At 42.2% G+C, this 21,153-nt stretch overlaps 1 protein-coding gene across 4 annotated transcripts in view; it reads left to right on the forward strand.

Moving 5' to 3' along the window:
• The first annotated feature begins 2,161 nt into the window (after nucleotides 1–2,161).
• The window catches only part of IQGAP1 (IQ motif containing GTPase activating protein 1), a 47,375-nt gene continuing 28,383 nt past the window's right edge, over nucleotides 2,162–21,153 (forward strand). For 2 of the 4 annotated variants that reach the window (XR_014885946.1, XM_085234093.1), the window contains exons 1-14: nucleotides 2,782–3,021; nucleotides 4,295–4,394; nucleotides 6,868–7,024; nucleotides 7,811–7,888; nucleotides 8,685–8,761; nucleotides 10,604–10,671; nucleotides 11,637–11,750; nucleotides 11,949–12,127; nucleotides 12,761–12,851; nucleotides 13,309–13,472; nucleotides 14,373–14,457; nucleotides 15,623–15,786; nucleotides 16,032–16,192; nucleotides 16,686–16,810. Coding sequence is in view for 3 of the 4 variants with exons in the window: in XM_085234093.1 (XP_085090219.1) it covers nucleotides 2,949–3,021; nucleotides 4,295–4,394; nucleotides 6,868–7,024; nucleotides 7,811–7,888; nucleotides 8,685–8,761; nucleotides 10,604–10,671; nucleotides 11,637–11,750; nucleotides 11,949–12,127; nucleotides 12,761–12,851; nucleotides 13,309–13,472; nucleotides 14,373–14,457; nucleotides 15,623–15,786; nucleotides 16,032–16,192; nucleotides 16,686–16,810 (1,636 nt within the window). In the remaining variant the exon portion in view is untranslated. Of the gene's footprint in view, nucleotides 2,342–2,755; nucleotides 3,022–4,294; nucleotides 4,395–6,867; nucleotides 7,025–7,810; nucleotides 7,889–8,684; nucleotides 8,762–10,603; nucleotides 10,672–11,636; nucleotides 11,751–11,948; nucleotides 12,128–12,760; nucleotides 12,852–13,308; nucleotides 13,473–14,372; nucleotides 14,458–15,622; nucleotides 15,787–16,031; nucleotides 16,193–16,685; nucleotides 16,811–21,153 lie in introns of those variants that run through there. The other 2 variants (XM_085234095.1, XM_085234096.1) reach the window with 2 other exon arrangements.

Genomic DNA, 21,153 nt, shown 5'->3' on the forward strand with positions numbered 1-21,153 from the left:
TGGGGCACACCGGGCGCGGGGAAGGACGGGGCTGTGGCAGGGCGGGCGCGGAGTTTCCGGAAGAGCCCTCAGGAGCCGCCAGCCGGGCCGGTCGGATAGCAGTGGTGGGCTGGGCCCGGCCCGGCCCGATTCCATCCTGCCCTGCTGGTGCTCTTATTTGTGTGAACGTATTTAACCCAACGGAGAAATCTTGAATCTAAACGTATCGGAGTTCCGTAGCCAGAAATTAAGCTTGTAGTAGCGTTCCTTCACAAAAACAGCGAGGATCCCAAGTGCCTTCCTTGCAGTCAGGGCAGGGGCGAACAGGATGTGAAGGCTGTGGGGCAGAAGGAGCGGCTGTTGGCCGGAGCTGGAGGTGGGAGGAGGCGGATCTTTGGGAAAGTGAAGTCAGTGAGTTGTTGGCAGTGAATCAAAGCCGTTTAAGTAGAGATGCGGTATTGGGATTCCTTCCTTGTTGCTGAGTGTTACCATCTGATGGATAGTACTAGGTAAGACACTGTTTTTCTAAAAATGCATTTTTTTTTGCTGCACGGCTCAGAAAAATAATCTTTCTTATAAAGGAATTGGCCAATAAACATCTTCAAAAGAACATAACTGCAGTTTAAGTAAAGGCCTGAATTTTGGAGCTCTTTTTTTTTCCCAGCGCAGCCCTGGTGATTAAGGCCAAGCGCCAAGTACTTCTTGTTTTTTCTTTTTTGAATGGAATTGAAAGCTGAAATTCCGAAATGTATTTTGTGAGGCTATCTGACTGATCAATATTTTAAAAAAACAAAACAAAAAAACCCCTAACAACCAGCAGAAGCAATAGATTAAACGCAAACTGAACTTTAGTCAGTGGTGACAACAGAGACCAGAAATTGTAAATGTAACCACTGAAGCACAACCTTAAAGAGTTTCCTTCAGAAACTGCAATTAGGTGAAATAATAACCGTTACAGAAGAGGGCAAGTGTGAGATATTTTTGTTTGCTTGAGGAAGGATTGTAGGCCTCTACAAACAATATTACAGAATTTTTAGGGGAACATAACCAGTTCTGCATGCCATAGTCTACATGCAAATGGTGCTTAACATGTCTTATCATATAACTGCAATGTACGCACATGTACAGTAGCATAAATGTTATTAGAGCTATAACTGTTTATATTAAAAATGTAAATTTTGACAGTGCTTGGATGTTGAAGTCTTCCAAAATTGTTGGCAGAATCTATTTTCAATAACAAAGTCTATTGGTTATATTAATTTTTCTCTTTTAACGTGACTTAATAGGAACGTTTGTTTTTCCTCAGGGTTGTTATGTGCGTTCTTAATAAAACCAGGTTAATTGAATCAAAGCCCAGACTCTGTGTGTGCTACTGTTCAACTGAGAGCACCAGGCAGCAGAGAATACAAACAAGGACGAGGGTCCCTTCTTGCTCAGTGGTGTGACCCCACCTGAGCATTCAGCTGCTTTTGATCAACATCTGAATTTATGTGATTCCTTTTTGAGTCTGTTCTTTTGGGCTTCTAAATTATACTTCCTTCTATCTGGTTTAAAACGGTTTGCTTAATTTTTCTGTTTGCTTAAATTTTGACTGCCTATTCTAGGAGTAGAAATGAGTAAATTATTTCTTCAGTCTCATTTTCTCCCTCCCCATTTTTCTCCTCCTGGGTACCTCTTTTGTCAACTGTGAAGTTGTAATTTAAGTAGTTCCTCTTCACGTGAAAATTATTCTGTAGTTCTGATCAATGCTGCCGCGTTTGTGTGTACTTTTTAAAAAATATATACTTTTTTTTAAAAGAAGAAATGCACACAGATTTGTGTATTTGCAAGATGCACGGCGATCTTTCCATCTGGTTTGTAAAGCTGGTCTTAATAATGATCCTGTTAATAATGGTAATTATTAAATGGTAACTGGTAATAATGGTACGTTTCCATCTTTCAATCCTTTGCTGTTGAGCCTATATATTCTTAAAGCCTTATTTGTATATGACTTCGTATTATCCCAGCTTTCCTTTCCTCTGAATAACGGACAGCCGGTATTACGTTCTGCGTTTACTGTAGAACTTGGAATGCTCTTAAGGTTTGGACGCACAGCAGAGGCAGAACGGCGTTGGACGGTGACATCGTAGCCCAGCGATACGCACGGGCCGGGCGGAGCAGAGCAGAGCAGAGGCGGCTTCCCAACCGAACCCCGGCGGATGGAGCCGGCAACGGAACGAGCGGCGCGGCTCCTCCCCCACCACACCCGGCACTGCAGGAAGAGGAACAGCCGCGCCCAGCTCCCGGCCGGCCCCGGACCAGCGCAGCGCTATGGCGGCGGAGGAGGTGGACGGGTTGGGCATGTCCCGGCCGCACTACGGCTGTGAGTACCGGGGGGCTCGGGCTCGGCTCCGGGAATCGGCACCGCCGCCGCCAGGAGACATCCCGACCGGCGACGCCCAGCCCGGCCTGCGCGGTCCGTCCCTTCCCGGGACCGCTGCCGGGCGCGGAGGCTCCGGTGGGGGGAGCGGGGAGCCTCGTTCCCTGGGGCGGCGCGGCGCGGGTGCCTGAGTCGCGCGAGCTCGCCCGAGCTCGACGGGTCTTCCGCGGGCGGCAGAGAAGGCGGCGGGCGGGAGGGCAGCGCGGGGCTATCGCCGGCCTCCCGCGTGAAGATCGCTCGCGTGTGCCGCGGACGCGCTGCGCGCCTCGCCCAACATGTCCGCCGCGGGGAGGGGAGCGCGGCGGGGCGGGGGCTGCGCTGGTGGAGCGATCTCGGCGGGAGAAGGGCGCGGCGGGCCGCTGCCGTGGCGGGCCGTTCCGGCCGCCTCCCTGCTATTTCGGCAGCGGTCCCTCGCCTACCATCCGAATCGATCGGATGCGTTCAGGTGGGACGCCTTCGTCTCCTCGAAAATGTGCTTGCTTTGGAGAGGGAGGCTTCGATTCGACGTTTCTGCGGTGTATGGTCGCTCGTGCAAGACGTCACGTCACAAATGAGCAAAGATGGAGCAAACGCCGTGCGGCGGATGGGAGATGGCGAAAGCGGCGGTCGGGGCGCGGCCGCAGGTGGGGTCTGCGGGAGGGGCGGGGGCGTCAGCGCTCGGGGGCGGTACCGCGTGGCGTGCGGCCGTTGTCGGCTCTTGGAGCTTTGGGAAAGGCTGAAGTAATGGGAAAAATGCGTGTGGGTACCTCAGACGGGTTTCTGAGACGTCCTGGCAGTTCTTACCAAGGCTTTGCTTGATCTCAAATGCAGTGGTTGATCTCTGATCCGTTGTTTTTGTTTGGTGGAAGTATTTCAGGCGTAAGCTAACCTTTGACTAACAACGGTACAAGGTGTTTCCTATTTGTCGAATTCATCCATAAAACCTTGAAAAAAAGAAAATAGTGGCTTTTTCAGCATGAGAGCATGGAGGAGGTACTTAGCAGTAAATGGAAAGAGTGTTTGAATACACAAAAATCGGAAAGATTTAGGCATGTAACTGTAGGATTTTGATCCGAGGATGATATGCAGGTTGTGGATCTAAATTATGCTCCAGGTGGTGGCTGAGAGAAGCATTTCTGTCGTTTTAGGGATTAAATATGTGTAGAAGAAATTACGTAGTGTGAAAATATGCAGCTGTCCTTTAATCTTTGACTGCCAAAATCAGTAGATAGGTGGAGAGAGATATGTCACTAATGTGCTTCTGAGGAAGAGAAAGGCAAAGCTAGAAGGAAGTAAGAAAATAATGGACGGTTTCAGAGAAATTGGCAGATGAGGAAAAGTTGAATCAAAGTTAAATTGAGAAATCAGGGAAGATGGTAAACTTATGCAATAAGGGTGGAAGGATAAGGAAACCATGTCTCTTGTTATTTGCAAAGAACGTGTATTTGTTTCTTCATTTTTCTGGGACAAACTATGCCTGGGATGAGTTCCTGTGAGGAAGGTTGGATATGATTTTTCGTGTTGTATGGGAGCTGCTGAGTCACGTCCTGACCCACTGATTGAGCACCTGGGGAAAGGACCGGTCAGCCCTGGGAGCGCAGGTGAAGGCAGTGCAGCTGTGGGGCAGGATGGGTGCAGCCTGGCCGCACCTCTCTTAGGGCTCATTTCAGGGCTGACTGCCACCGGGGAGGGATGCCTGGTTGGAGATCCCTCCTTGGTGAAGCTTTCTCCTGTGAACTGGAATCTTCTGATATGGGTGGGCAATCTTCTTCCCTTCCTTCGTAGGACCTTTCTATTGTGGCAGTCCTTCCATCATCACATCTGTGTTGTAATGCCTTTCTCATTGTGTTGATTTGTCCATTTGCTACAGATGTTCAGTCTTCTTCTATCTGAAAGTATTTATTTGACTATTTGCAGCTGTCTTGGATAATGAAAGGTTAACAGCAGAGGAAATGGATGAAAGACGACGCCAAAATGTAGCCTACGAATACCTTTGTCATCTGGAGGAAGCAAAGAGGTAAGAATAAGGGGGTTTCAAATACCTTGAACTTTTCAAGTCATGATATTTTGTAAGGGGAGTAATTTGGATGCAGCTTACCTGCTGTGTGTTTCTGCGTTACTGGATAGATTCATTGTAAACAAACAACAAAAAAAAAAAAACAAAAACAAAACAAAAAAAGCACTCAACTCTGTGATCCTCTAGACTGCTTTTCTGCCTAAAGAAGGTTAAAAAAAAAAAAAAAAAATCTATGCCTAGTAGAAGTTCCTGTTATGCTTATCTAACATGCTCTTAAAGATTTTGTTTATTTATTTAATTATTGGTGACAAAGACTTCACTGCTGTAGTGCTTTGGTATTCTCAGCATGGAAAGGTTCCTACTATTTCCAAACTTGTATGTGCCTTGGTGTAATAATGCCTTACTTCCTGCTCACGGACATGAAGAACAGAATATTTTCCTTTGCTTACCTGCAGCCTTTTACACGTTTTTATTTGTAACCTGACTTTTCTTGTCTTATTCTTCTCCTAAACTGGAAACCCAGTACTCTCATATTTCTCCTTGGGTCCTGTTTAATAGATCTGTGGTCCTTTTTTCCCTGGATTGTTCTGACTTCTCTCAACTCCATGTCAATTTGGAAGTGCGGTGCCAAAACAGAGAGAAGCTTTCAAACTGGGGCATTGATGTTCACACTTGTAAGAGCCTAAGGATTGCGTTGCGTACTCTGACAGAAGTGCTGACATCATATGTTACAACATGGTATCTACATTTTTGTAATGATGTCAAGTGGTAGAGTTGTGCTGAGTTGCCATCTTTTTACTTGAAGATGCGCTTCTGAAATTGGGTCCTTGTTCTATGTTTATGGAATGTATTCTGTTTTCATAAGCATGTTAAGTACTGCCAGATTTATTTTTTTCTGACCTTTGATTAATACGATGAAATACTTTTGACCTTCTACTGCAAGGAAGAACATGGGGTTTCTGGTGGATTTAGGACTTGACGTTAACCAGCAGTGTGTGCTTGCAGCCCGAAAGGCCGACTGTATCCTGAACTGCATTTAGAGGGATGACAGCAGGGTGAGGGGGAAGATTGTCCCCTTCTACTGTGCCCTCATGAGACCCCATCTGGATTACTGCATCGAGGCCTGGGGTCCTCAGCAGAGGAAAGACATGGTGCTGTTGGAGCAGATCCAGAGAAGTGTCATGAGGATCATCAAAGGGCTGGAGCACCTCTCCTGTGAAGAAAGACTGAGGGAGCTGGGCTTGCTTGTCTTGGCGTGGGCTCTAGGGAGGGGAGACCTCATCATGACTTTCCGGTACTTGAAGGGAGCTTAGTAAGTCAGGGGGAGAGAGACTTTTTACATGTCCTGATAATGATACAACATGAGGGAATGTCTTTAAAAGTGGCTGGATGACTGTGAAGAAGAAAGGGACGTGGGGATGTTGGTTGATGCTCGGCTGAACATGAGCCGACAGTGTGCCCAGTGTCCAGGAGGGCCAACGGCATCCTGGCCTGCATTAGAAATAGTGTGGCCAGTAGGAGCAGGGAGGTGATCATCCCTCCGTACTCAGCTCTGGTGAGGCCACACCTTGAGTACTGTGTTCAATTTTGGGCCCCTCACTACAAAAAAGACACTGAGGCACTGGAGCGTGTCCAGAGAAGGGCAACGAAACTGGTGAGGGGTCTGGAGCACAAGTCTTACGAGGAGCGGCTCAGGGAGTTGGGATTGTTCAGTTTGGAGAAGAGGAGGCTCAGAGGAGACTTCATTGCACTCTACAACTTCCTGAAGGGAGGTTGTGATGAGGAGGGGTTTGGCCTCTTTTTCGAGGCAACAACCTGGACCCGAGGAAACGTCTGCAAGTTGTGCCAGAGGAGGTTTAGGTGAGACATAAGGAAGAACTTTTTCTCTTAGAGAGTGGTCAGGCACTGGGATGGCTGCACAGGGAGGTGGTGGAGTCGCTGTCCCTGGAAGTGTTCAAGAGAAGTCTGGATGAGGAGCTGCAAGATCTGGTTTGGTGCTTGTGGCAGCAGTGGTGATGGGAGGACGGTTGAACTGGATGATCTTGCAGGTAGTTTCCAACCTTATGATTCTATGAACTACCAAACCTTTTATGAAAGTTGAATAAAAAGATACTTATTAGATGAGCCTATACTTGAGAAGAAAATTTAAGTGTGTTACAAAGACAGGTTGGCTACTTATGTAGACCAGCAGCAGCAGCTAAATCATGGGCTGGAGGAAGAATATGATGGGGAGATGGTATCTTTACTTCTGAAGTACTGACTCCTGGGCTCTGTACTTAACATTTTTTGTGAGGCATTACTATCTATTATCTCAGTGACACAGATTGTCTGATAGTGCTGTACCGAAGTTCAGCCTCTAATGCTAAATAAATACTGTGCTGGAGAGTGATGTAGCAGTAGCAGCATGGAACTTACTTAGCATGGGGTTGTGTTCACAAATTGAAATTGTTCTTTGTTCTTCTTGCGCTTCCAGGTGGATGGAGGCCTGTCTGAATGAGGAGCTTCCTCCCACAACAGAACTGGAAGAAGGATTGAGAAATGGTGTCTACTTGGCCAAACTTGGAAACTTTTTCTCCCCCAGAGTGGTTTCTGTGAAGAAAATCTATGATAGGGAGCAGACTAGATATAAGGTGAGAGCTGCTGGCTGTAGATATTGGGTTAGATAGACCTCAAATAGGAAAATGTGCAGACAGAGGTGTGGACTGAATAAGCAGAAAGTTCTTTTATATTAATATTAACTGAGAAGCTGGTCCAGAGGAGGGCCACAAAGATGATTGAAGGGCTGCAGCACTTGCTCTGCAAGGACAGGCTATGAGAACAGGGGCTCTTTAGCCTGGAGAAGAGAAGGCTCCGGGAGACCTTATAGCAGCATTCCAGTACCTGAAAGAGGCCTACAGGAAAGCTGGGGAGGGACAGGATGAGGGGCAATGGCTTTAAACTGGAGGAGCGTAGATTTAGGCTAGGTATCAACAAGAAATTCTTTACTGTGAGAGTGGTGAGACACTGGAACAGGTTGCCCAGTGAGGCTGTGGATGCCCCCTCCCTGGAAGCATTCAAGGCCTGGCTGGATGGGGCTGTGAATAACCTGGTCTGGAGGGAGATGTCCCTGCCTATAGCAGGGGGGGTTGGAACTAGGTGATCTTAAAGGTCCCTTCCTACTGGAACCACTCTGATTCTATGAGAAACATCTTTGCTTGAGAGTATTGGTTAAGTTGAGGGCTTGGTAAGTGAGGGCTGTGGACTCTTAGCTTTATGTCTGAGCTTACAGCTGTGAAAGAACTTGTGGTGTTATAAATAAGCATTGTAATCGTATATAGAAGAGTTCTGACACTTTTTTTCTTTGGGTGTACTCTTTTTTTCACTGTATTGTCGACTGTGATATTTTGCATGTCCTCTTGTTTCTGTTTTTATTTCAGGCAACTGGTCTCCACTTCCGGCACACTGATAATGTAATTCAGTGGCTAAATGCCATGGCTGAGATTGGCCTTCCTAAGGTAATTTCTGTGTTGTATATGCAAACTGTTATGTAATCTCAAAAATAACTTTATGTTCTGTGGGAGCATTTCCTGTTGCACTAAAGCCAGCAGAATTCATATGGCTTTTTCATTCTTTAGATTTGCATTTGTATAGAATTTCTATCTAAGAACTTGATGAAATCTTCCATCCTGCTGTGAGTGAGAATGATTAAGTGCATAATAGTTACTTCTTCTATCCCATACTACAAATCTTGCATACTGTCTACAGTACATTGTTTGTACTCTGCATTCTGTTGCGCAGTATCTGAGCTGCAGTAAGATTGTGACAGTTTTTCTGAAATCTATATTAAAAGAAGCAGTGCAGCAGAAAACAGTTCGCAATTTGTTCAGATTATCTTAAAAGCTTCATTGGCAAATTTGAAATAGGCTTTAGGTATGGCTTAAATATAAATTATTGGCTACACTGTGGGAATGGCCCAATATCTCAGAGGAGTTTAATAAACACAGTTGCCCGAAAATACATGGACCTAGGTAGTGTGGGCACATAAAGGAAGTGAAATGTGCTTTCATGTGTGTAGAACTTGGGCAGGAAAAAAGGAGTTTTGGTTTGGGTGGAAGATTTAAAAAAAAAAAAAAAAAAAAAAAAAGTGACTCTAAGCAGGAGAGATGTGCCAGGGTCAGAGAAGTGTGAAAAGTTTTGTTTTTGTAGATTCTTTCATTAGTGTATTGCAGAAGATTTGGTCTTAGCACAGTTAGGACGTTTGATTATGTAGTGGATGTATCATTCAGACTGCTAATTTTGTTTTATCTTCAGATATTCTACCCAGAAACTACAGATATCTATGATCGCAAGAACATGCCGCGCTGTATCTATTGTATTCATGCACTCAGGTAAGGCATGCGAGGCAGAAATCTCCAGTTCCTTCTGAAATCTGCCTGGAAAGCTGAAAGGTGACGGAAAGAAGACTGGGCTGAAGGGTGAACGGGGACTAGTGGAGCTGTTGTAGATCTTCGCTCCAATCTGCACATAGAACGGCTTAGGTTTGAAGAAACCTTAAAGATCATCTAGTTCCAGTCCTGCTGCGGGCTGGTTGCCCCCCACTGTATCAGACTGCCCGGGGCTCCATCCGACTTGGCCTTGAATGCCTCCTGGGATGGGCCATCCACAATGTTCTGCAGGCAGCCTTTTCCAGCATCTCACCACCCTATGATAAAGAATTTCTTCCTACTATCTAGTGTTTGTCTTTAATGTCACAGATAGAATCTTTTGAGTTGGAAGGATCCCTTAAAGTCCTACTAGTCCAACTCCCCTGCAACGAACAGGGATGTCTACAGCTAGATTGAGTTGCTCTGAGCCTGGTGTGAACATCTCCAAGGACAGGGCTTCCAGCATCTCTCAGGGCAACTGTTGCAGCACCCTTACTGTAAAAAGAAAAAAAAAAAAAAAAAAAAAAAAAAAGTCCCACCAAACCTTTTCCTTATATCTCACTTAAGTCTACCTCCTTTAAGTTTGAAATCATTTCCCCTTGTCCTATCACAGCAGATCCTCCTAAAGAGTCTAGCCCCTTCCTTCTTACAGCCTCCCTTTAGATACTGAAATTTAAATGCAGGAAATTTGGATACTGCGTATTGAGGTAATGTAGAAATGTGAAATTGTCTGTTGTTTATTTTCCATGCAGTTAAAACTGAGTTCCATCTGAGGCACAGTTGTTTGTGGGTTTTTTTTCTTTTTTTTTGTAATTTATTTTTAACGATCAGATATTTGACTAGAGGGTACAGGTCCATGAGCTGTGCTGAGCAGAGAACTTGCTTCTCTTTCCCCAGTCCCAGTTGTCTTAGCTTTGTATCAGTTCCATTTCTCATCAAGCTTCTTTGTTAATCAGATTAATTCACTGAAATTATGGGGGGGGGGGGGGGAGGGGAAACCATGACCAAGTGAATGTGCTTACGTCATATTAGTAAGTCACATCACCCTTATTAAGACTATTTTGACACAGCACTGATGAGGCCACACCTGGAGTACTGTGTCCAGTTCAGGACTCCTCAGTGCAAGAGAGACATGGAGCTGATGATAAAAGTCCATCGGGGCCGCTGAAATGATTCAGAGTCTGAAGCATTTTTTGTATAAGGAAAGGCTGGAGAGCTGGGGCAGTTTGGCTTGGAGAAGAGCAGGCCTGCAGGGGCAAGAAGGATCCAATCTGATCAATGTATATTAATGTTTGAAGGCATTGTGTAATGAAGATTGAGCCAGGCTCTATTTGGTGGTTTCTAAGGGCAGGGCAGGAGGTAATAGATGTAAACTGAGACACAGGAGGTTCCATCAGAACGTCAGGACACACTGTATTTCCTGCGAGGGTAACTAAGCAGCGGGATAGGTTGTCTGGTGAGGCTAGGAGATCCTTTCCTTTGTGACTGTTCAGAAGCTGTTTGAACACTGTCCTGGGCAACTGGCTGAAGGTGATGTTGCTTGAGCAGTGAGATTGGATGAGAAGATTTCCAGTGGTCCCTTTCATTTTCATTCTATGGAGACTTCAGGGTGATGAGCAAGTCAAGTGCAGCTGGGGAGGGAAGGAGACAGGAGGATCAGCTTGTACCTTGTTGGTAGTTGTGAGCTGTTATATGGGTTGGTATGCTTGAATGGTTCCTTTGACCTTTTTATCTCTTAAATTATGATATCTTAAAATTAACCACGTGGAAAAATTACTCGTTCTCATTGCTTATTTTCTTTTGTAGCCTGTACCTGTTCAAATTGGGTCTTGCCCCCCAAATTCAGGATTTATATGGGAAAGTGGACTTCACAGGTAAAAATAAAAATAAAAAAATAAAGTTTGTACCAGTATGCGCTGCCTTTATTTCAGCTGTAGGAGATATTGTCTAAGTCAATAAAAGGATTGTTAATGTAGGTTTCCTAAATGCAAATTAAATTAGATACTAATGGTTGTGAAGAGTTCCAGAAGTTAAGCGGAAGGTTTGTTTTGGATGCTTATTAGCCAGGTTGTTAAATAGTCGTTGGTTCACTACCATTGTTTTCACAAATAACAGCCCCTTAGTTTTTCACTCCTGTTGAAAGGTGATTTGATGTCACTTTTATCCCCTTGGGAGATGCTTCACTTCAGTGCTTGGTAAGCAGTTCTGGTCTCCTTTAAGAGTTGAAAGTAGAGCTGCGTGTGCCCACACAGATACCTCCTCAAAGTTTCAGTTGCTTGATTGTTGCAGAAGTGCCTGATTTTGTGTGTTTTGTGTTGGTGAGATTACTAAGGGCATACCTGATTTAAAAGCTGTGTTTTCCTGCACAGCATTTACTAATTGTGCCTATGAAAAGCTAACCTTAAAGGGCGCTGCTTTTGGGTTATTTGGCGTTTATCAGCAGCATGTCTTCATATTCTCCATCCCCTTTTCTGCTGGAGGAAAAAACATTGTTCGGGCATCTTCCTGACCTGTTTGCTGCCATCTTTGAAGCACCTCAGAATAACGGAGTGTGTTTCTAGATATTTGAGTTATGCGATGTTTTCTCATGGGAAAGAACACAGAGTACTTCTGTACGAGTTTCTGGGATAAATACAAATTTTAGGAAGATGTGCAAAATTACGGCAGTTTCTGTTTATTTTGCTTACTTTTACAGAGTTATACTCAAAGTATAAATGAAACAATGATTTGTTATTTACTGTAGTTTTTCCAGCCTTTCCTGTAGCCACAGCTAATACTGCAGAGCTGGTTCCTAGTGTCCTATAGATTGTGCAACACTTTTTTTTAATATATGTTTCAGAGGAAGAAATCAGTAATATGAGGCTTGAACTGGAGAAGTACGGCATTCAGATGCCTGCCTTCAGCAAGATTGGAGGAATTCTAGCAAATGAACTCTCTGTGGATGAAGCAGCACGTAGGTTTCATTTTTGTGATTATTCAGACCAAAATATTGTATACTGAGCGTCCGGTTTTACGTCCCTTGCTGTAAGAAAAATACAGACCTGGTTTTGCTTTCTAGTTAACTGCCAGATAACTTTTCACTTTTCAGTCAAGTTCTCAGTGTTTAACAGGACTGTTATGTTTGTGAGTAACTAACAGGCTTCTTTTTCAGTACATGCTGCTGTCATTGCCATTAATGAGGCAATTGACCACCAGGTTCCAGCTGACACTCTTGTGGCAATGAAGAACCCTAATGCCATGCTAATCAATCTTGATGATCACTTGGAATCTACTTACCAAGACACTCTGTACAGAGCGAAAAAAGACAAGATGGAGAATGCTAAAAACAGGGTAAGTAAATCTTTTTAAACTAGCTATTTGTTCGTATTGTAATTTTATGTTGTAGTTTTAAGCTTTAGGGGAGTGCTGAGTGAGTGTGTTACAGTCCTGTGAGAGTAGTATTAGGGGGATTTATTCCTGCTGATATTCTAATACTGGCCCAGTAATCTGTTTTCCTATTGTAGAAGACAGGCAGCAATAGTTGCATTACTCTATTCAGCTCTGGATTATGGGTTGCATATGTACATGCAGCATTCATATCATCCTTTATACTTTGGGAATTTTCAGGCAAAATTGATATATTTTTACAACAATTAAATGGTCAGAATAACCAACTGACCCTCAGAGATTCTGGGTAATTTTAGAACACTGCATAACAAATATTCTACTTATATTATTGGCCTTCCATGTTCTGGAGTTCTACTATGTGTTCATATAGAGCCTGTAAACTGGATTAAGGTGTTTCTGTGCTGTTCAAATTGGAGTTTGTGTAGTTTTAGGACTTCTTGCATATGTAGGACACAGATAGCTGTAAGAGAGGGAGTTCACCTATGTATAGGTGGTTAACCAACTTTTTCCACGACAGGATCACAAAATGTCTTTGTGAAAACGAAGGAGATCGATTCATTTTTATTTTATCTTCAGATTTCCTCAGAAAATTCGGAGAGAGAGAGAGATGTATATGAAGAACTTCTGACTCAAGCTGAGATTCAGGGAAACATCAATAAAGTGAACAGTAGGTATCGTGCTAAAATAATAGTTCTGATTAAAAGCATAGTTAAAAATGATACCTGTGCTCCTCCTTGCATTCAGTATCAAGCAGAAAGCTTCTGGAGTGCTAACATAAATGGAAGGGAGCTCTTCTGTTGCATTTTTTTGTTTGTTTGAACATGTATGTAGTTGCAAGCTGTATTTATTTGACTTCTGCTGCCCTTCCTTAAGAGAATGGATTGTCTGTGCTGCTGCTGGAGCTTCATTGCCATCCTCCTATCCCTCTGAGTAACACGTTATGTCCATCCTTCAGTCTCTCGTTGAAGTACTGCTTTGCAATTGGCTTTGGAAGTCTTCCATTCAGATTACATGCCTAATTTGACACCTATCAGATGTAAGACTATTTCTGAGCAATAGGTTATATAGGTGATGGGACTTACTCGTTTAATGTTTCTCTGAAAATTCTGCTTTACTATTGCTAGCGTGTGCAGCCATATCCAAGATTGACCTAGCTTTGGAACAAGGAGATGCGTTAGCTCTGTATGAAGCTTTGGCAACACCAGCCCTGGGACTCCGAGGATTGCTACGAGAAAATTGTGACTGGTATTTCAAGCAGTTTTTGAGTGATAGGCAGCAGAAACAGGAGGTATGCAAAAGCCTGGATCACTGTGATTGCTGATTTACATTTTTATTTATTTCCCTTTCACCATCTCATTGTCCTTTGCATGCTAATTGCTTGCAATATAAATGCATAACAGTTTAGTGTTGCTTTGGAAAAACTTTATAGACGTAACCATACATTAAACATTGTTTAGTTTTCATCTCTGCGTATGAAAGGCCAGTGTAATGCTCATACGTATAGGTAGGTATATGTAATTAAAATACTTTGACCAAACTTTAAATTATGTATAGAACCGTACAATATAGGCACATATTTCCTCTTATTTTACTATTCTCAGTGGTCAGACAGTGTGGATATTTGTGCTTTATAAGTATCCATTGGATAAGCACTGTACTACTTTCACTGTGGAAAATCCTGTCCATAATCAAGGTTGACATTAGTTTTTCATTTCAAGCCAACCCTACGGTGGGTTTTAGATGTATGCTACTTAAAAAATTTATGTAGTAGATTTAAAAAACAGTGTTGTCTCAGTTATTACAAGGTCATACACATTAATGGGGGAAAATAGGGGGCTATGAAGGTGGTTACTTCTAGTATATTTCTTCAGTGAATTATTTTTTGAAAAGGTACACCCAAGCAGAATCGTAAGGTATTGTGTGCCTTTAGACCCAAGAAAAATGTGGACAAATTAGTTGTACAGTTTCAGCAAACTAGATCTTGGGCACTGTGGTAGATGCATATGTACGTTATGGGTGTAAAATACCGTGACTTGATTGCATTACTGTGACTAATTGAAGTGCCTTAAGGAAAGGCTGTTTCCTTCTGTGTGTTTATTCCTTTTGCTGAGCTATTTGCACTGAATGAGCTGATGTTTTCCCTGATTTTTTTTTTTTTTTTTTTTTTTTTTTTTTTTTTCTTCCTCAGGCTGGCATTGCAGGTCTTCTGCAGAAGGAGGATTTACAGTTGGGTGTGGATGCTGCTAACAGAGCAGCACAACAATATCAGCAAAGTAAGGAGTGGCAAAAATGATAGTGACAAAATATCTGTGGGATGTGATCAGGATGAGAAAGCACGATGTTTGTGTTCATGTGAGATTATACCAGGGCTATCTCAGACTATTATGGATGTTCTTTAAGTAGTTTGAGGCTACTGAAAAGTGAAAAATAATCATGACAGCTAGCTCTGGTGTCTTCTATCAAGCTCTTAAAGATACTGCTTGAGATAACAGCAAATCAGATGAAATGCTGAGCAACATGGAACTTGTGTCCACCTTAAATAATTCTTTTCTTAGGCAGTTTGTGTTAGATTTTGTTCTATGGACCTGTGAAGGAAATGTGGATTGCTCCATGAGGTGTTAAAACTAGCTTACCTGTTGACTACTGACATAAGTCTTACTTGATTTGAGCTATGGAACTTTTAGCTTTTTTTTTTTTTTTTTTTTTAATGGCTGTTTCTAAGTATCAGATAGCGAATAAAATGTAGATCTCAGGATTTTTTTAATCAGTTGCTTCTGATACCATGCAAAACTCTCTTCTGGAGAAAGTTCCAGAAGCTTTCAGTGTTTAATTCTGGCTGTACAATAGCAATTAGCTCAATTTATAACACATAAAAAGAAAGCTAATAGGGATCTGGTTACGGGCAGTTTAAATTACAAGAGGGAGATTGTGCAGGTCTAGTAACTAGGAGGTTACCTTCAAAGTGCCTTACTGATTCCAAATACTACTTGATGTTTATTTACCTATTTGTGCTATGTTAAAGTGAAAACGCTGTAGGGTATAGAGAACGCAGTAGAATGCCTGGTACTACCATGACCAGTAATAGATACTGGAAGAAAAAGTTGTTATGAATTGCCTATGAAAAACATTGGCAGTTTTGAGGCTTCTTATTGGCAGAAGTTGGTGAGACAGTCCCCTGGTAATCAGACAAAAGGTAAACTGGTTTAAAAATGAGTCTTACTTTAAAGAGGGCATTATGTAGTCTGGCTGTTTACAATAACGCAAGACTAGTTGGGTGAATAACTGATTGGAAAACCTGTAAGGGAATTACTTTTTTTTTTTTTTTTTTTTTTTTTTTAGGTTAGGGATCTTATTATTGAATACAGTAAAAGTACTCTCATTACTGGGAGCCCAACTGTCTGCGTTCCTTGTTCTCATGCTGCCTCTTCAAACTTCTAGGGCTGGCAGCAGTGACCAGAATTAATGCTGCAATTAGAATGGGTGATGCTGATAAGACTGTAGCAGAAATGATGAATCCAGAGGCCCAGCTACCAGAGGTTTATGAATTTGCTGCCAATCTTTATCAAAAGGAGCTGGCCACCTTGCAGCAACAAAGCCACGATGTAAGTAATATATTCTTATTTCTGTAAATTGATATGGATCACCAAATCTACCTTGTCTGTTTCACTAAATGTGCCTGTCTTGAGTGTTCATAGAACTGCATTGATGCTTAGTCTGTTCTGATTGATGCTTAATCTTTAAGTCTTGAGCTACTTGACACTGTAAGGTTCTATTTTAATCTCTTGGTGTTCTAGCAGTAGTTTGTGAAGAGCAAGTATAATTGATCTGTGTTCCCCTTTGTATGCAGGGCAACCTCACCCATGCAGAATTATCTGTTGCTGTAGAGATGCTCTCTTCTGTGGCTGTGATTAACAGGGCTTTGGATTCGGGGGATGTGAGTACAGTGTGGAGACAACTGAGCAATCCTGTCACAGGGCTGACAAACATTGAGGATGAGAACTCTCAGAGGTGAGTGTTTTGAAGGTTAATGCCTGTCTTTGATATTGCTTACATTCATGAGAGTTCAGGTTTTTGTTTTTTTTCCCCTTACACTTCAGGTTCTTTCACTGGTTACTACAATATTAATTTATTCTCTCTTGGTTCTTGCATCTTGTCTTTGCATTTACCATTTCTTACTGATCTGAATTAAGTACTGTCTCTCCTTTATCAAGATTTCACAACAAAGCTATGTTCTGGTACTATTAGGTTCTCAATTGCACTAGGCCAGCTCATCCACTGTGTTTTTTGTCTGGAACTATCATTTGGTGTTTTAGTGCTTTTCTTGATTGTTTTGCACTGGAGCTGACCACCTTGCTTACGGTCTTATGTCTTTTTCCTATTCCCTCTCTCATATATGTCAGTTCTTCCATTTTGTGTTTAGTTCTCATTGCTGTCTTGTGTGTTCCCTGGCCAGTTTTTCATTACATGATACTTGCTGGTTTTGATTTTTGTTCTTTGACAGATATATTGATGATCTGATGAAGCTGAAAGCTCAAATGCATGCAGAAGAAAATGAATTTATCACGTGGAATGATATCCAGTCATGTGTGGATCGTGTGAACTTAGCTGTGCATGAAGAACATGAAAGTAAGTTTTGCTTGATTAGTACTGGACTGATCCTGGATCATAAGGTATGCTGAAACTAGGTGCATGCCAATAAAAAAATCTTGTTGATTGGTTCATATAGACTGAGATAGTTGCCTTTTGCCATTGCTTCTTGTGTAGCTGAGTTCACCTGAAAAGGCTATAATCTAGAGAGGGTTAAAATTTAATGTCAGAGCCTGAAATCTTGACTAGCTTTGCTTCCTGGATCTCCAAATAGACATGGGCTTCCTGTTTGGGTCATGTGATTAGATGAATTGAAGCTACATGAGCGCACACAATGTGCATGCGTACACCAAAGCCCTGGTTTTGCAGCCTTTTATTTGTAAGGCATCACAGCAGAAGTCTGGAAGTTCATGTAGTCCAGCTCCTCATTTCTTGTAACACTCCCATAATCCATAAAACAATAGAGACAACAGAAACCCCAAACCAGCAACCATAAAATGCAGAAAATCTTATAATGACATAAGTTGACGTAATGACATAATTTTCGTAGGAAACTTAAATTCTTTCACCTGCTAGTGTTTCATAGAGTCATAAAATGGCCTGGGTTGAAAAGGACCACAGTCATCGCTTAGTTCCAACCCCCTGCTATGTGCAGGGTCACCAACCACCAGACCAGGCTGTGCAGAGCCACATCCAGCCTGGCCTTGAATGGCTCCAGGGGAATCCACAATCTCCTTTGGCAACCTGTTCCAGTGCAAATATGTTCCAGTTTCTGGTGTGCCTCTGTGCATGGATACTTTTTATCTAGTATCTGAGGAAATTCTCAAGCCATACCAGCATGTACCCTCCTACTGTCCTGATATTTGGTTTCAAATTCAAAAATGCTTTCTCATGAGGAGCTGGAACATACTGTTGTTTCACAGAGTAGTCTTTTTCTGCCCCTGTTGGCTAACTAATCAAGGATAATTACTGCTTATCTTCTGTGCCCTTTCCTAGGTCAAAAGTTGCTATATCTGTTTTTCTTCATTCTTCATGAGATCAAGTAGTGTCAACCTTAGTGTGTGTTTTCGTAAGAAAGGTTTTTCTCTTCCTACTTTCCCCCAGCACTTATGGGGAGAGAAGCATGTATAAAGGTGTACACACTGTAAGAGGAAGCAAGCAGTCTGTACCATAGTCTACCTAGGTGATGGAAAGTTGTCAGTTTAAGGACAAAAAAAAAATGAACGCATTCTGAGGGCTGAATAATACTGAGAGGGAAATGCAAGTGATGCTGAGACAAAACATGTTGTTATGGCCTAGACATCAGCGTGAAAAGATACTCCGAACACACCTGGGTGCTTTCCTGTGCAACCTACTTTAGCGAGCCTGCTTATAGTGAGGGGTTTGGTCAACGTGATCTCCAGAGATCCCTTCCAACCCCTATGATTTTTGTGGATTGTGATTCTCTAAATGAACTGCATAACAGTTCAAATTAAACAGATTTCATCTAGTTGTTGGTGATGTGGAAACTTAAGATGAAAGATCTGGTGTGCTAGCAGTAATGGAAGCAAATAATGTTAGATCTTTTAATAGAAAGCCTACAATTAGGTATTTATGTGTGTTAGGCTGTGAAATCACTAATAAAGTAGAATAGAGAACAGTAAGAACAAAAAAAATCTAGCACTACTGAATGTGGAAAGAGGAAGAATGGACTGACATTTTAAGTGGATTTTACTAAGTGTGCTGTGCAGCTCATTACTACTACTTCAATGTGTTTAAAATTTTTAATTTTAAGTTTTCTGTCAAAAGAAATAGAGAAAAAGCATAAATTGGACAATACCTAGTTGTTGTTTCCTATCTTACTGTATGTTTCTGTGTAAAAACAGTGGAGTTCTGCCTGCAATCTATGCAGCTGCAGCCATGAAAGATAAATAGAAGTGTATATTGGAAGCCAGTTTGATTGCATATGTATGAGAACAAAAGTAGATATGCGAATATGTAAAATTTACACAGCTTATTTTTTTTGCTAAGCATAATTTACAGATGATGACAACCAACGTAGAAGAATAAAGACAATACAGAATGACATATGTTTCACTACATTCTTGAAAGCCATGGTTAAGAGAACAATCCAATGGCCCAGTTTCACAGAAACAGTGAAATTGTGTGCATTTAAAAAATAAAGTATAGGATAGAAAGAATTCTAATGGTAGTCTTGGTCCACTACCAGCTATAACTTTGAATAATATGTAAAAGGAAGGCTTTTTATGTGTCTTCATAATGTTCTTGAAGTATGCCTCTGTGGATTGATGTAGATAACAAGTTTCGTAGAATCATGGAATGTCCCAAGTTGGAAGGGACCCACAAGCATCCAACTTCTGGCTCTGCTCAGGACCACCTAAAAATCAGACTGTATGTCTGAGAGCATTGTCCAAATGCTTCTTGAACTCTGGCAAGCTTATTGCTGTGACCACTGCCCTGGGGGAGGCTGTTCCAGTGCCTGACCACTGGAAAAAGAAATCCAACTCAAATCTCCCCTATCACATCTGCAGGCTGTTCCCTTGGGTTCTGTTGTTGGTCGCCAGGGAACGATCAGTGCCTGCCCCTCTGCTGCCCCTAGTCAGGAAGCTATAAACTACCATGAAGTTTTCACTCAGTCTCTTCTCTGGACTGAGGACTTCAGCCACTCTTTGTGTGTCTTCCCCTCTAGACCATCCTTTGGACACTTTCTAGTAGTTGTATGTCCTTTTCATACTGTGGTGACCCAAACTGTACACAGTACTCAAGATGAGGCTGCAACAATGCAGTGTAGAGTGGGACAGTCCCATTGTCTTGACCTGCTAGCAGTGCTGTGCTTGATGCGCTCCAGAATACTGTTGGCCCTCCTGGCTTCCTGGGAGCACTGTTCACTCATATTCAACTTATTGTCGACCAAGACCTCAAATCTGTTTCATTGTGGCTGCTCTCCAGCATCTCCACCCTCAGTCTGTATGTATAGCTAGGGTCGCCCTTCCCCAGGTGCTAAATTTCTTGCAGTTGGTGATTGCTCAGCTCTCTAATTTCTCAGGATCTCTATGCAAGGCCTCTTCACCCTCAACAGATTCAGTAGCTCCTCCCAATTTAGTGTTGTCAGTAAACTTGCTCATAACACCTTCTAGTCCCACATCCAAGTCTTTACGAAAACATTAAAGAAAATTGGCCCTAAAATATAGCCTTGGGGAATCCCTGGAATGACTGACTGCCAGACTGATGTGACCTTGTTTACTGTAGCCCTTTGGGCCAGACCCATCAGTCACTTTCACCTACTGCATTATGTTTTTGTCAAGTCGTATGCTGGACATTTTGTCCAGGATTCTGTGAGAAACAGTACTGAAAACTTTACTGAAATCCAAAAAGCCATCAACTGGCTTTTCTAGGTAAAATACATAGGTGACCTTACCATTAAAGAAAGTATAGTTAGTTAAATGGTACCTTAAATGGTGCTTTTTTACAGCAGTCTTTTCAGCAATCCTGGTTCTTGTGGTGTCCGTAGTGTGTATTTTTCCCTAATCTTTGCTCTATCCAAATAGCAGTTCCTACTATAAAACATTCCACTTTGTGATTCTCCTACTGTGTGCAGAAGAAAAAGCTGCAGTCTTTGGGTATGTTAACCAAAGTTGTATCCACTCTGAGCTCCTCGCTTTCTTCTAAAAGATCTTTGTTCTAAACTATCAAACTGATTTGAATTGTTGCTTCTTTCAGCAAGGAATTGAATCACATGATCTCTGGGTGTCAATTCCAACCAAAATTACTTCATAATTTGCTGTAGGTTTGGCATGTATGACTCAGGCTTTGTTCACATTTAGCAACTATAAGCTATCTATTTATGTCTATTTTTATTTAGTTGAACTGTAGTTCTTGCTGTCCTTGGCAGCACCCGCATCTTTTGTAATACAGTTAATACAACATGCATCCAATAAATCATGATACTTAAAATACGAAGGTACTGTCTTTTTGAATGGCGTTCTGTGCAAATCTTCAGCTTAGTCTGAAGAGCTTTATTCTTGAAAACTTGTAACTTACTAGCCCTGGCCACTCAGGTTTTGGTAATTCTCTTCTAGTGGATTTGAGCTACATGCTGAAGAACTCAGTTCTGTCCATTCATGTGGTCTCCACGAGGGATTTTTTTTTTTTTTTTTTTTTCCTTTTTGCTTTATTTATTACCATGTCCAGAAATATGTGGCTTCTTTAAGATGGAGAAGTTGTCTTGCTTTCTCTACTAGTAGAAAATGATTACTATTAGAAATGTTGCTATTCTCAGCTGGTATTTGGTTTAGCACTAATAGCACTTTTCTTCCAAAGCACAGTTTTGTGATTATAGTAAAGGGTTGGATCTTTGTATTTCTTCTTCTATCCCTTTCTCT

This window comes from Meleagris gallopavo, chromosome 12 (assembly GCF_905368555.1).
Source record: "Meleagris gallopavo chromosome 12, MGAL_WU_HG_1.1, whole genome shotgun sequence".
NCBI classification, from domain to species: domain Eukaryota; kingdom Metazoa; phylum Chordata; class Aves; order Galliformes; family Phasianidae; genus Meleagris; species Meleagris gallopavo.